This window comes from Gymnodraco acuticeps, unplaced genomic scaffold (genome assembly GCF_902827175.1).
Source record: "Gymnodraco acuticeps unplaced genomic scaffold, fGymAcu1.1, whole genome shotgun sequence".
Lineage (NCBI taxonomy): Eukaryota > Metazoa > Chordata > Actinopteri > Perciformes > Bathydraconidae > Gymnodraco > Gymnodraco acuticeps.
Genome location: NW_022992099.1, coordinates 17157 through 33655, shown reverse-complemented (window position 1 = coordinate 33655; position 16499 = coordinate 17157). Strand labels below are relative to the sequence as shown.

Genomic DNA, 16499 nt, shown 5'->3' with positions numbered 1-16499 from the left:
CAACAATCCATTGTACTTAAAGCTTTTCTTAAAGATGTGTTGCTCATACACCTGCTGCTGCCTCCCACCACCTCCCACCCACCCCGGCACCAAAGAGGAGACTCCATCGACCCCAGATACCCCAACTCACTCTCCTTCAGGTCAGCTTGGAGCCCCGCCTTTACCTGCCCCAACATCTCACTCTGAACGATGAGGTCATCCGGATATCTGCATACTGAGAGTGGGACGCAGGACCCGGCCAATGAGCTACTGGAAGGGGGTCCACTGGACTGGAGGGGCTCTTGGATCTGGTGATGCCTTGCTCTTCCTGAAAGAGGACACCTATATGCCAGAGTTTGTCCACCTGACGACTGAGTTCGGCATCGGGGGGTCCAGTTGGGGTGAAGAGACTCTGGGGGGGCATCCGATGGCTCCTGCATAGGGAGTGTCCAACCTAATGATCATAATAAGAATAATGCATTTGATTGGTAAAGCACCTTTCATTGCTAAAAGTCATCTCAAAGTGCTACAAGGGGCATCATATACTTTTATTTTTTAAAGAAACACAAGTTTAATAAAAGGATTTTTTTTAAAAGAAAGGTTTTTAGGCCCTTCTTAAAGGAGAAAGCTCCAGAGTGGGGCTTCTCCTTGGAAGGTTCTCTCAACTTGGTAAGATCTCTCAGATTGATTGGTGAATTGTTGAATGAAAGTTTGAATGTGTTTTTAGCACCGACCATTCATGAGGAGGTCCTCTGGATTCTGTCAGATTACACTTTTAATGTTTCAACTGAAGAGGGCAGCTGAAGTTAGAATTTAGTGTAAGAAATGTGAAACTGAATTGAGGTTTTATATTAGAAAAGTACCACAGCATGATATGTTTTGTATGATTGTCATATTGTAACGAGAGAAGGTAAAAACCTGTTTAAGTGTGGACCATTTTCTTCAAATAAAATCATCCCACCTTTTTGGATTGGGAGAACTTTAAATAAATCTGCGCTGTCCTCTCCTGCTTAAAGGTAAGATTGCACCCTACACACTTAGGCAGGACCACACCCCATTACTGATACCAAAATCCTTCGGGATCGCTTACACAGATTTAGAGAGTCTTCTGAACTGAAACAGCAGTTAATTGAACCTGGTTCTTCAGGAGTTAATAGAGGTGAGACCTTGCTGACGTTGGTGGATCTGAGTCGAGCAGGAAACTTAGAATCAATAGCTTCTGGTAGGTCAATTAGTAGGTCTGAGTTATTGCCGGAATAAATTAACAGGCCTCCCGACTCCAACCATAGTCATGGGGTCTTCCTTGCTGAAGTTGGGAAAGGAGGGTCCCTCAACCTGAGACCTGTAGCTCTGAGGGGGGGGGGCATAGAGTTGTGGGACAGTAGCTTTAGCATGTTAGCATTGTGAGCTAATAACTTCCACATTGGCTTGTTGGTAATGAGACGTTTGCTATTACAGAATGAATTCCTGTCACATGTTAATTGGAATAATGAGTCGGTCAGTGCCTCCATGTGCATCCTTGCTCTGTCATAAAAACAGGACACATTAGAGGCTTCTCAATTCTTACAATATGTCTGCTGTAAATGCAAAATAATGAGTGTTGTGTAATGACAAACGCTGAATGCAAAATGACAGACCCACTCCAGTGAAATATATCAGCCAAATGTTTATTTAAGAACCGAAACCTTGCCTCAGGGGGCTTTATAATGTGTACAGTGTACGACACCCTCTGTCCTTAGACCCTTGCAGCCAATGAGGAACAACTCTCCAAAAAAATAAAACTTTTAACGGGGGGAAGAAACCTCAGGGAGAGCAGCAGAGCAGGGGTCTCTCTCCCAGGACGGACAGGCGTGCAATAGGTGTCATGTGTACAAATAAACATGAGCAAAATACAACACAACAGGGGGTGAACATAAATGAAAAAGATGGAGCTTAAGGAGTTGCTTCAAACTGGAACATGCTGCTGCAGCAGGAGTAGCAACAATCCAGCAACCTGCACCGCAAGAGACACAATAACGTGCATTACTAACATGTATTTATGGGGAATGATTGCATATTAAAAACAATGAATGATGTAAGAAAGCCATTCATATACTTACTATAAAAGGAAACAATCATTTAGGTGTGGAGGACGCTGATGTGTCACATCAGCGTCCTCCACACCTAAACCGTGGGTGCTGTCGGCTGTGCGTGGTGATGAAAAGCTGGTTCGAGGGGCCCCCAGTGAATGTTTGCCTATAGAGCCCCCACCGACTAGGATCGTCCCTGAGTGTGAGCAACAATTATCAATGTGATTTTCTTTCACTTTACTTATTTGTTTTAATTTCAACCTTAATGAACAACATATGTTTCGCTGTTGCACACGTCCATAAAGCATAAAACAACACAATAACAGCGCTTATTAATGATGCGCTTATAGTAGTCCGTTTCTGGTGCATCATAAATACAATTCTCCTACCCACTATTCCTAAACCCCGTGACGTTTCACACAGAGGTCAAGGAATTGACTAGGGGCTGTTTTTTGGACTATTCGACTGCAGCCTAGTATACTCGTTCAGGATAATAGTTGTAAAATAGTTTAGCTTAATTATGTTTAATGAATTTCCCTTCATTAGTATTTACCCTTAGTTATAATAGTTTTTGTTGGAAAAGGTAGTTAATTATTTATCCAGGAGGAGGCGGCCATGCAACGCCTCTAAAAACCATCAAAAGAACAAGAACTACAGAAGAAGACGTAGAACTACAATTTACGTCAGCGTCACAGCGTCAACGTTTACGTAAAAGTCATGACGCGTTTTATCCGAATTTGCGCGGGCTCTTATGGCAGGCTGTCGTTCAGCGGCTGTCGGATCACAGCATTATTAATACAAAGGTAATTGAAGACGCTTTTGGATCGTATGTCATACTTTTTAATAATCGCAATACACTTTAACATAAGTAGCAACAATTAGAGTTTTATAAAGCCGTGTGAAAATAAGTATTTTAACGCTGAATTCTAACTGAGCCGTTTGTTTTGATTCTGTCGCTGGTGTTGTGATGCTAGTTTCGTTAGCATTTAGCTGCTCTTCTGTGTGTTTATTGCAGGAATATTGGTGTTGTTTCACGTCTTTTGGAGAACCACAAACATGTCGAAGCGAGAGGCTTTTCTAGAGTCCTGCTGTACGGAGAATGTGGATGATTTCCTCCGCTTTATTCAGCTTCATGTGAGTAACTTCATATAACCTCCATATCAACTACATCAGAAAGGTCCCGGATGTTAATGTCATACTTGTATAATAGTAAGTTCATTTACTCAAGTACTGAACTGTACTTGATTAATTACATTTAATGCTACTTAGTACTTCTACTCCACTACATTTCAGATGTGAATGTCGTACTTTTTAATCCACTGCATTTATTTTAACACTCACAGTTACTATAAATAGACATGACATGCTGATATGGTAAAATCCACATATCATGCTAACTATTTAGAAAATAGCACAATTAACTAAAGCCTCAAATGACAGAAATACTCAGTAAAAGGTTTTTACTGTTTGGCTAATGTATAACCTGCAGGACTGCATCACTGCATCTAAACTGGAAACTAAATGCAAGTTGTGAAGAGTTTCTGTAAATATTGTTGTTTTTTCATTGTCTAATGTATATTATACGTTAACATCACATATATAGAGCCCGAAGTTAGCTTTAGTTAGTTAAGTGATCAAAAGAACCCAAATAAGTAAATAAAGCACATACAATCTAGCAGCTATTTCAATGTGTATTTTACTCAATACATAGTTTTTCAAAAGAGGATCAAATGTATTGTTTTAAGCTATCTACTACTAGGAATAAAAAGCCCTATTCTAGTCACAGATCTAGTGTTTAGTGTCTCGTTCATCTGAGTGTCGCTATTATATTTAATACAATTGAATAACTGTCATAAAAGCCACTTTCCCTCGGAGATAATTAAAGTAATTCTATTGATTCTGTTTTTCTGAGCAGAGGAACAAGACGGAGCCCTTCGATGTGGAGGAAGTTCTGCAGGAGATGAACAGAGACCAGAGGCAGACGCTGTGGGGGAAACTGTCCTCTCTCCTCCAGGACGTCCTGCAGGAGGAAAGGAGAGAGGAAGGGAGTGAGGAAAGGAGAGAGGAGGCCATGGAGGTGGAGGCAGCTGCAGACCCTGTGAGTTCACTGTAGTTCTGTTCTCGCAGCGTTTTGGTTCCTAGAAACTTGGTTAACATCCAGTTTTCTCCCCTGTTCTTGCAGAGTCACGTGAGGTCTGTAGTGGACGGTGTGACTCTGGTGGCTGCTGAGTCCCTAAAGGTCCTGCAGGACGGAGAAACCTACAGTTCTCTTCTGGAAATCATCCACAGGCTGCATGGTAAGAGTCCTCTCTAATCCTCTCCTGTCTTCAGGTGGATTGTTGTTTTGTGGTTTATGTTCGAAGTCTTGAGCTTCAACCTCAGGGTCCATGTACTCACTATCCTCTCAACAATGGAAGTAGTCATTGTTATGGAAATAATTATCATAGACGCCAATTTGTAACATACAGGACAAACCTTGATGTCTGTTTACCTTCTTTAAGGACACAGGCTGCTTAGCCAATAATGTTATTGTTCCCATTCTGTGACCGGTCCATACTGGGTCACAGATGGTCTGTGTTGTGGGTACACTGGGACACTTCCTTCTCTGTATTTGTGGACTCCAAGGTGAAATCTTCGAGGTCATAAGTGTCCGACGCAAGTAGCTCAGTGTTCCCACACTGTTTAGGCTATCTCCTCAAATATGTTGTTTACTCTCTGCGAAACCAGTTAGATGGGCTGGCAAGAGAGAGGCTCTCCAGAATTGACGTGGCAACTCTACCGTGGAGTCAGAACCTCTGACTCTTGGACTTGTGATGTGAATACTCTGGTACCAACTCCAAATAAATCACAGTGGTTTGACATCAAAGCTCCGACTCTTCCCGTGTCTCCTTCCTGAGTCGGTGACTCCACTGCATGCTACACAGAAGTTTCCTTTACAGTCATCACATACAGAGCATTTGTTGGCTTTTTTTCTGGAAATCCTGACTTTTTTCAACAAAAAAAAATCTCAAAATCTTAAAATTCAGTTTTCCTCAAAATTCTCACTTTTTCCTCAAAATATCAAAATTCTAAAGATTCTGACTTTTTCCTAAAAAATCTGACTAATTTCTAAATTCTGACTATTTTACAAATGTTTTGACTTTTTTACAAAATGTTGCATTTTTTTTTGCAAAATTCTCACTTTTTCCTAAAAATCTCACTTTTTCTGAAAACTTAAATGTTAACTCTCCCTGGTCCCCGGCTTGAGCTTCATCTCAGGATCCATGTGTCTGTGATCCTCTCCAGAATGGAAGGAGTCATCACATACAGAGACTAGTTCCTGAACAGTGTCCTTCACATGCTGATATCAAGAGAGGGAGTTACAGTCACAAGATGGAGGAATAGAAAGCAGTATTCAATGTTTACTTCAGATTAGCTCCACGTCAGAAATGAGCATGCTTGATGTCTCTCTCCATAGAGGCTGAATCATCATGTTAATCACATAGCTATCATATGCCTCAAACAGTCCTGATGCTCTTCTAGGTAATCACACATCCTGTCATGTTCACAGCTACAGTTGATACCTCTGTCATCATGTGACTCTCATGTTGGAGGAGGACATCCAGGATGTTCACAGCAGTTCATATTACTGTGTGTTTCTCTCAGATCTGTTGGAGCTGCAGCCGGTCTCCGAGGCTCCGCTGCAGCTCCAGATCCTCAGACTGTGTGACGCCTGGTGGAAGAAAGATCTGAAGGAGAAGGAAACGTTCGGTCGCAGCGCTATGATCATCGCTCTGACGAAGAGCTTCGACCTGAAGAAACCGGTCAGTATTACGGCACCTTTTTGAACATTAAAGCATGGGAACACGTCACTGTAAGATCACACAGTCGGTCGTAGAGCTTATCGACTACATTAGACATTATTAAAAGGCTTTGTGGAAGACACTACACTCGTTTAGATCCAGGCTGAAGCTGTGGGAAAGGGGGAGCGTTCTAGTTTGAATCTGAAATGCTTGTGTGTTCAGGGCACAGAGATCCAGAGAGTGTGGAGTCTCCGGGAGGTTCTCCTGGGTCTGGACTACACGTCAGAAGACAACAAGCAGATGATGGATCTGCTGCTGAAGTGCTTCCAGCGCCCGGCTTTCCTCAGGAACGACGACGTGAGTTCCCTTTCTGTTCCTGTGTCCTCAGTGCTTTGTCTTTGGGCCTAACGGTGTGTGTGTGTCCTCAGTGCTTTGTCTTTGGGCCTAACGGTGTGTGTGTGTCCTCAGTGTTTGTCTTTGGGCCTAACGTTGTGTGTGTGTCCTCAGTGCTTTGTCTTTGGGCCTAACGGTGTGTGTGTGTCCTCAGTGCTTTGTCTTTGGGCCTAACGGTGTGTGTGGTCCTCAGTGAATTTGTCTTGGGCTTAACGTTGTGTGGTGTTCCTCAGTGCTTTGTCTTTGGGCCTAAGCGTGTGTGTGTGTCCTCAGTGCTTTGTACTTTGGGCCTAACGGTGTGTGTGTGTCCTCAGTGCTTTGTCTTTGGGCCTAACGTTGTGTGTGTGTCCCTCAGTGCTTTGTCTTTGGGCCTAACGGTGTGTGTGTGTCCTCAGTGCTTTGTCTTTGGGCCTAACGGTGTGTGTGTGTCCTCAGTGCTTTGTCTTTGGGCCTAACGGTGTGTGTGTGTGTCCTCGGTGCTTTGTCTTTGGGCCTAACGGTGTGTGTGTGTCCTCAGTGCTTTGTCTTTGGGCCTAACGGTGTGTGTGTGTCCTCAGTGCTTGTCTTTGGGCCTAACGGTGTGGTGTGTGTCCTCAGTGCTTTGTCTTTGGCCTCACGGTGTGTGTGTGTCCTCAGTGCTTTGTCTTTGGGCCTAACGGTGTGTGTGTGTCCTCAGTGCTTTGTCTTTGGGCCTAACGGTGTGTGTGTGTCCTCAGTGCTTTGTCTTTGGGCCTAACGGTGTGTGTGTCCTCAGTGCTTTGTCTTTGGGCCTAACGGTGTGTGTGTGTCCTCAGTGCTTTATCTTTGGGCCTAACTGTGTGTGTGTGTGTGTGTGTGTGTGTGTGTGTGTGTGTGTGTGTGTGTGTGTGTGTGTGTGTGTGTGTGTGTGTGTGTGGTGTGTGTGTGTGGTGTGTGTGTGTGTGTGTGTGTGTGTGTGTGATATGGATCATTGGAGCATATGTCAAGTGCTCGGCGCAGTTGTGGCGAAATGTCGCTCCTCTGTTTTCATTTAAACAGCTCCTTATATCCGTTAGCGCAGCTAGCTAGCACCAGATGCTAACAACAACAATGCACGTAAGGTCTCTCTCTCGCTCTCTCGGGCCACACACACACACACCCTCCCGGTCCTCCCAACAGCCAGTCGGTGCCTGCCGGTGAGCGTGGAAGTGTGGTCTGCCACAAGCGGGCGGCAGGAGCGGGGCTGCCAGCATCAGCTTGTAGACGGTATTTTAAACTCGATGCTCTGAAACTACGGGGCGGCCGAGGACAACAAATAATTAGTGGCGTTAATTTTTTTTTTGCGTTAACTTGACAGCCCTAATATATATATATATATTATATTATTATCGGTATCGGTCTTGAGAAGCAGGAAGTTATCGGTAACGGTTTCAAAAAACCAATATCGTGCATCCCTAGTACAGATACTCGTGTTTAAAAATACTCTAAAAGTAGAAGTACTGACTAAACTTCTTTCCTCAAGTGAAAGTAAAGAACTTTGAAAAGTCCTTCAGTAAAAAGTACCCATAACTAGCAGCTGCTTTAAAGAGTACCTGACCTCCCTTTATATGAATAGAACAATAATGTCATTGTTAGCTAATGAATGTTTCCATGCTGAACAACGGCAACATGACAACGTTTCCATTGGTCCCTCTTCTTTAGAGAAGACCAGGAAATGATGGATACACGGATCGTTTCCATTGGTCCCTTTTTTTTTTTTTTAAAGTCCTTTTTGTTTCACTTCAGGAAAAGGGGAACGTGAAGAGGAAGAAGGTTCAGATCATGGAAAAGATCGAGAGTAAACCGGATCTGGCGCTCGATTATCTGGAATATCTTTTCACCCACTCTTCAACTCGAGAGAAAGTTCTGGATCTGGATCAGAGAAAACTGACGCAGCTTCACAAAGTGCTGGAAAACTGGAGGGTGAGGACTCTTTAAAGTGGAGACACTAAATACTGATATACACCTGAACATCAGCAGGAGAGGACTCTTTAAAGTAGAGACACTACATACTGATATACACCTGAACATCAGCAGGAGAGGACTCTTTAAAGTAGAGACACTACATACTGATATACACCTGAACATCAGCAGGAGAGGACTCTTTAAAGTAGAGACACTACATACTGATATACACCTGAACATCAGCAGGAGAGGACTCTTTAAAGTAGAGACACTACATACTGATATACACCTGAACATCAGCAGGAGAGGACTCTTTAAAAGTAGAGACACTACATACTGATATACACCTGAACATCAGCAGGAGAGGACTCTTTAAAGTAGAGACACTACATACTGATACACACCTGAAATCAGCAGGAGAGGACTCTTTAAAGTAGAGACACTACATACTGATATACACCTGAACATCAGCAGGAGAGGACTCTTTAAAGTAGAGACACTACATACTGATATACACCTGAACAGCAGCAGAGAGGACTCTTTAAAGTAGAGACACTACATACTGATACACACCTGAACATCAGCAGGAGAGGACTCTTTAAAGTAGAGACACTACATACTGATATACACCTGAACATCAGCAGGAGAGGACTCTTTAAAGTAGAGACACTACATACTGATATACACCTGAACATCAGCAGGAGAGTGCTCTTTAAGTAGAGACACTACTTACCCCTCTGATATACTTACAGTAGAAACATCAGCAGGAGAGGACTCTTTAAAGTAGAGACACTACATACTGATATACACCTGAACATCAGCAGGAGAGGACTCTTTAAAGTAGAGACACTACATACTGATATACACCTGAAAAGGGAGAGGACTTAAAGTAGAGACACCTCTGAATACACGAACAGCAGGAGAGGACTCTTTAAAGTAGAGACACTACATACTGATATACACCTGAACATCAGCAGGAGAGGACTCTTTAAAGTAGAGACACTACATACTGATATACACCTGAACATCAGCAGGAGAGGACTCTTTAAAGTAGAGACACTACATACTGATATACACCTGAACATCAGCAGGAGAGGACTCTTTAAAGTAGAGACACTACATACTGATATACACCTGAACATCAGCAGGAGAGGACTCTTTAAAGTAGAGACACTACATACTGATATACACCTGAACATCAGCAGGAGAGGACTCTTTAAAGTAGAGACACTACATACTGATATAGACCTGAACATCAGCAGGAGAGTACTCTTTAAAGTAGAGACACTACATACTGATATACACCTGAACATCAGCAGGAGAGGACTCTTTAAAGTAGAGACACTACATACTGATACACACCTGAACATCAGCAGGAGAGGACTCTTTAAAGTAGAGACACTACATACTGATATACACCTGAACATCAGCAGGAGAGGACTCTTTAAAGTAGAGACACTACATACTGATATACACCTGAACATCAGCAGGAGAGGACTCTTTAAAGTAGAGACACTACATACTGATACACACCTGAACATCAGCAGGAGAGGACTCTTTAAAGTAGAGACACTACATACTGATATACACCTGAACATCAGCAGGAGAGGACTCTTTAAAGTAGAGACACTACATACTGATATACACCTGAACATCAGCAGGAGAGTACTCTTTAAAGTAGAGACACTACATACTGATATACACTGAACATCAGCAGGAGAGGACTCTTTAAAGTAGAGACACTACATACTGATATACACATGAACATCAGCAGGAGAGGACTCTTTAAAGTAGAGACACTACATACTGATATACACCTGAACATCAGCAGGAGAGGACTCTTAAAGTAGAGACCTACATACTGATATACACCTGAACACCAGCAGGAGAGGACTCTTTAAAGTAGAGACAACTGACATACTGATATAACAACCTGAACATCAGCAGGAAGGGAACTCTTTAAAAGTAGAGAAACTACATACTGATAAGCTAGCCTGAACATCAGCAGAGAGGACTCGTTAAAGTAGAGACACTACATACTTGCTATACCCTGAACATCAGCAGGAGAGGACTCTTTAAAGTAGAGACACTACATACTGATATACACCTGACCATCAGCAGGAGAGGAACTCTTTAAAGTAGAGACACTACAGAATGATATACCCTGAACATCAGCAGGAGAAGGACTCTTAGTAGACACACTCTACTAAAGTAGAGACACTACATACTGATATACACCTGAACATCAGCAGGAGAGGACTCTTTAAAGTAGAGACACTACATACTGATATACACCTGAACATCAGCAGGAGAGGACTCTTTAAAGTAGAGACACTACATACTGATATACACCTGAACATCAGCAGGAGAGGACTCTTTAAAGTAGAGACACTACATACTGATATACACCTGAACACCAGCAGGAGAGGACTCTTAAAGTAGAGACACTACATATTGATATACACCTGAACATCAGCAGGAAGGACTCTTTAAAGTAGAGACACTACATACTGATATACACCTGAACATCAGCAGGAGGGGACTCTTTAAAGTAGAAACACTACATACTGATATACACCTGAACACCAGCAGGAGAGGACTCTTTAAAGTAGAGACACTACATATTGATATACACCTGAACATCAGCAGGAAAGGACTCTTTAAAGTAGAGACACTACATACTGATATACACCTGAACATCAGCAGGAGAGCACTCTTTAAAGTAGAGACGCTACACACTGATATACACCTGAACATCAGCAGGAGAGCACTCTTTAAAGTAGAGACACTACATACTGATATACACCTGAACATCAGCAGGAGAGGACTCTTTAAAGTAGAGACACTACATACTGATATACACCTGAACATCAGCAGGAAAGGACTCTTTAAAGTAGAGACACTAGATACTGATATACACCTGAACATCAGCAGGAGAGGACTCTTTAAAGTAGAGACACTACATACTGATATACACCTGAACATCAGCAGGAGAGGACTCTTTAAAGTAGAGACACTACATACTGATATACACCTGAACATCAGCAGGAGAGGACTCTTTAAAGTAGAGACACTACATACTGATATACACCTGAACATCAGCAGGAGAGGACTCTTTAAAGTAGAGACACTACATACTGATGTACACCTGAACATCAGCAGGAGAGGACTCTTTAAAGTAGATACACTACATACTGATATACACCTGAACATCAGCTGGAGAGGACTCTTTAAAGTAGAGACACTACATACTGATATACACCTGAACATCAGCAGGAGAGGACTCTTTAAAGTAGAGACACTACATGCTGATATACACCTGAACATCAGCAGGAGAGGACTCTTTAAAGTAGAGACACTACATACTGATATACACCTGAACATCAGCAGGAGAGGACTCTTTAAAGTAGAGACACTACATACTGATATACACCTGAACATCAGCAGGAGAGGACTCTTTAAAGTAGAGACACTACATACTGATATACACCTGAGCATCAGCAGGAGAGGACTCTTTAAAGTAGAGGCACTACATACTGATAAACACCTGAACATCAGCAGGAGAGCACTCTTTAAAGTAGAGACACTACATACTGATATACACCTGAACATCAGCAGGAGAGGACTCTTTAAAGTAGAGACGCTACACACTGATATACACCTGAACATCAGCAGGGGAGGACTCTTTAAAGTAGAGACACTACGTACTGATATACACCTGAACATCAACAGGAGAGGACTCTTTAAAAGTAGAGACACTACATACTGATATACACCTGAACATCAGCAGGAGAGGACTCTTTAAAGTAGAGACACTACATACTGATATACACCTGAACATCAGCAGGAGAGGACTCTTTAAAGTAGAGACACTACATACTGATATACACCTGAACATCAGCAGGAGAGGACTCTTTAAAGTAGAGACACTACATACTGATATACACCTGAACATCAGCAGGAGAGGACTCTTTAAAGTAGAGACACTACATACTGATATACACCTGAACATCAGCAGGAGAGGACTCTTTAAAGTAGATACACTACATACTGATATACACCTGAACATCAGCTGGAGAGGACTCTTTAAAGTAGAGACACTACATACTGATATACACCTGAACATCAGCAGGAGAGGACTCTTTAAAGTAGAGACACTACATCTGATATACACCTGAACATCAGCAGGAGAGGACTCTTTAAAGTAGAGACACTACATACTGATATACACCTGAACATCAGCAGGAGAGGACTCTTTAAAAGTAGAGACACTACATACTGATATACACCTGAACATCAGCAGGAGAGGACTCTTTAAAGTAGAGACACTACATTCTGGATATACACCTGAACATCAGCAGGAGAGGACTCTTTAAAGTAGAGACACTACATACTGATATACACCTGAACATCAGCAGGAGAGGACTCTTTAAAGTAGAGACACTACATACTGATATACACTCTGAACATCAGCAGGAGAGGACTCTTTAAAGTAGAGAGACACTACATACTGATATACACTCTGGAGACACTCAGCAGGATGGGACTCTTTAAAAGTAGAGGACACACTACATACTGATATAAACACCCTGAACATCAGCAGGAGAGTACTCTTTAACGTAGAGGCACTACCATACTGATATACACCTGGAACATCAGCAGGAGAGGACTCTTTAAAGTAGAGACACTACATACTGATATACACCTGAACATCAGCAGGAGAGGGGACTCTTTAAAGTAGAGACAACTACATACTGATATACACCTGAACCATCAGCAGGAGAGGACTCTTTAAATTAGAGACACTACATACTGATATACACCTGAACATCTGCAGGAGAGGACTCTTTAAAGTAAGAGACACTACATACTGATATACACCTGAACATCAGCAGGAGAGGACTCTTAAAGTAGAGACACTACATACTGATATACACCTGAACAATCAGCAGGAAAGGACTCTTTAAAGTAGAGACACTACATACTGATATACACCTGAACATCAGCAGGAGAGGGACTCTTTAAAGTAGAGACACTACATACTGATATACACCTGAACATCATCAGGAGAGGACTCTTTAAAGTAGAGACACTACATACTGATATACACCTAACATCAGCAGGAGAGGACTCTTTAAAGTAGAGACACTACATACTGATATACACCTAACATCAGCAGGAGAGGACTCTTTAAAGTAGAGACACTACACACTGATATACACCTGAACATCAGCAGGAGAGGACTCTTTAAAGTAGAGACACTACGTACTGATATACACCTGAACATCAGCAGGAGAGGACTCTTTAAAGTAGAGACACTACGTACTGATATACACCTGAACATCAGCAGGGGAGGACTCTTTAAAGTAGAGACACTACGTACTGATATACACCTGAACATCAGCAGGAGAGGACTCTTTAAAGTAGAGACACTACATACTGATATACACCTGAACATCAGCAGGAGAGGACTCTTAAAGTAGAGACACTAGATACTGATATACACCTGAACACCAGCAGGAGAGGACTCTTTAAAGTAGAGACACTACATACTGATATACACCTGAACATCAAGGACTCTTTAAAGTAGAGACACTACATACTGATATACACCTGAACATCAAGGACTCTTTAAAGTAGAGACACTACACACTGATATACACCTGAACATCAGCAGGGGAGGACTCTTTAAAGTAGAGACACTACGTACTGATATACACCTGAACATCAAGGACTCTTTAAAGTAGAGACACTACATACTGATATACACCTGAACATCAAGGACTCTTTAAAGTAGAGACACTACACACTGATATACACCTGAACATCAAGGACTCTTTAAAGTAGAGACACTACACACTGATATACACCTGAACATCAAGGACTCTTTAAAGTAGAGACACTACATACTGATATACACCTGAACATCAAGGACTCTTTAAAGAGCTTGAAAGGTTGATAATATTGATCTTGCTTTGCAGGTTTGAGTTCAGTGTTTCTATGGTGGAGCTCCACAGGAGGACTCTTGACGTAGCCGTGAAGAACGGAGGAAGCATCCTGTCCAAACACAAAGGCTTTCTGGGAAAGGTAACTCTTATTAAATGTTCTTCTCCTGAATTAAAACGACTCTTAAACACTCTTAAAACTTCACATCTTTTGCTCTAAATTGCAGGGTACTTGTGGATTTAAAGTGGGGAGGATATCTCTAAAGGATGGACGCAATGGTAATTCACTTAATCTGCAGCCTTGAGTGAATTATTCAGCTAATAAACAACTTATTATTAAATATACGTTTTCTCTTGCAGGTATGATCTGAGTGATGACGGCGTGTCGTCTCAAAGCTTAAGAAGTATTCACGACCCCCTCCTCTCATAATGGACTCTCCCGTTTCTGCTGTAATAGAGACATCTTGATATTATAAGGGCACATTTATTTATGTACATTTTTCAAGTCATCCCAGGACTCATGTCAGCATGCAACAACATCTCCCATCTCATCCTCATCCTGGTACAGATTGCGATGCGTTTGAACTCACTAACTGCCTTGTCTCCGGTGTTTTATGTAAATAAGAAGATGATAATATAATGATTTGCAGGGGCTTTGTGGCATTATATTGAAATATGTCAACCTGGTTATTACCGTCTGTCCCATTTGTTCAATTCTGTTTGAGAACTCGTACCAAAGGAACGGAAACAAACACAAACGTAGCGACATTTCTTTTGTCATGCAGTGTTATTTGATTGTTTACCTCTAATTGTACGGTGGCCCTCCGTATTGTTGTTATTTATGCTTGATTATACACAAGGAATGCACATATGCAAAGAGTACAATGATTGCACTGTATATTTGACGAGGATGTAAGTGAAGGGGCATTTTAGGGCTATGAACAAGTGCTAAAGTGTGAAATGAAGGATACTTGAAGAAGTGTTTTGATTGGCGTTCGAACCAATCGTGAATAATGTGAGCAGCCGTTTGAAGAGGACTTGAGTTCAGTTGTGAGGTTTGTACCGTTGGACGTTTTAAATACCTGTTATCGATCCTGTGCCTTAAATAAACCCGCGGTGTAATGTTTGCCTTCTTTATGTTATTATTATTTTGAATGAAATGACGCCTCGGGGGTTTTGAGGAATAAATGTTTTCTCTTGTGGAAAATGTCTCGCTTGGTTTTCTGTCTTATTTCCACTTTAAATACATGCTATCTGTGGTGGGGAATATGCAGATGTTAATGAGGTAAAATAACAATAAAACAGGCAATAAATACGATTTTATAAGCATTTAAAATGGTACTTAAGTTCATATAAGCATCAATATTTAGTTAAAGTACCAAAATATGGGTTTTAATTACATATGCGACCTTGGGTCCCTTCAAAGGCGCTATATAAATCCAAGCTATTATTATTATATTATTTACTAGAATTTCATTTTTTTTAAATGTAATTCTTATTTAATCCTTAATATATTTACTTGTATTGTTTTTATTCTTGTTTTTGTGAAGCACCTTTTTTGTAAGAGAGCTGCTATCAAAATAAGGATAGATATATAAATTGCAATTTAAGTTAAATTATGCTGGTTTTTATTCTGCTGGGGCAACTTAATTAATTGATATATATATATATATATATATAATATATATCGTTTGTTTTTGATCAATAACCTAAAAAAACACTATAACAAAATTAATCCAATAATTATAGTGTAATAAAAAAGGCTATAAGCATAGTATCTCTAACATTAGGTGGTGTAGAGGAATACAGCAAAGTAGGTAAAGTCAAAACATAACAATAAGGTACATTTCCTGCAGAATAAATATAGACGTTTAAATCTGGTGAAGACGCCACACTGGGAAATATACGCAGTGATTTGTCGCCATCATGTGGTCGAAAATGAGAACTACAACTGTCATTATGGTCATTCTAATAAAGCTTTTTGAACCTTCCTAACGGAGTGAAATGACCCAGAAGTACCTCAGTGGCAGCCAAGATAAGAGCCGTTCGGATTCTCTAGAACAGGGGTGGGGAACCTCCGGCCCCCCGAGACCATTTGGTACGGCCCTCGAGGTAATTTATAAGCACACGCAAAAAAGAAAAAAATTAAAGAAATCTAGACCGCAAAATAATTAAACAAGTGAGTACCTATTTTTCCTGGCCAAGGTCAGGGTCCGTGAACACAACACGAGCCTAACGTGTCATCACGTGGTATATGTCTCGTCTGACACGTGCTGACGGAGAGCACCAGAACGCCGCTCCAGCACTTCAGATAAGGAGCTGTACACATGCTGCAGTTTGTGCGTGGCTGTGTCTTAGTTGAAAGCCCAGTGTCGATCTGTCACACTGATCATACAGGCAATAACTCTGTTGTTATTAGCATCTGGTTA

General features: G+C 41.5%; 1 protein-coding gene across 1 annotated transcript; it reads left to right on the top strand.

Annotated features, from left to right (window-relative positions):
- Nucleotides 1-2768: 2768 nt before the first annotated feature.
- On the top strand, nt 2769-15277 carry LOC117537574 (condensin-2 complex subunit G2-like). Its single transcript, XM_034202826.1, has 10 exons — nt 2769-2851; nt 3064-3182; nt 3964-4146; nt 4231-4345; nt 5694-5851; nt 6053-6187; nt 7967-8143; nt 14107-14212; nt 14299-14349; nt 14431-15277. The coding sequence occupies exons 2-8, from the start codon at nt 3105-3107 to the stop codon at nt 14110-14112; spliced, it is 852 nt and encodes a 283-aa protein (XP_034058717.1). The 5' UTR covers nt 2769-2851; nt 3064-3104; the 3' UTR covers nt 14113-14212; nt 14299-14349; nt 14431-15277.
- Nucleotides 15278-16499: the final 1222 nt, after the last annotated feature.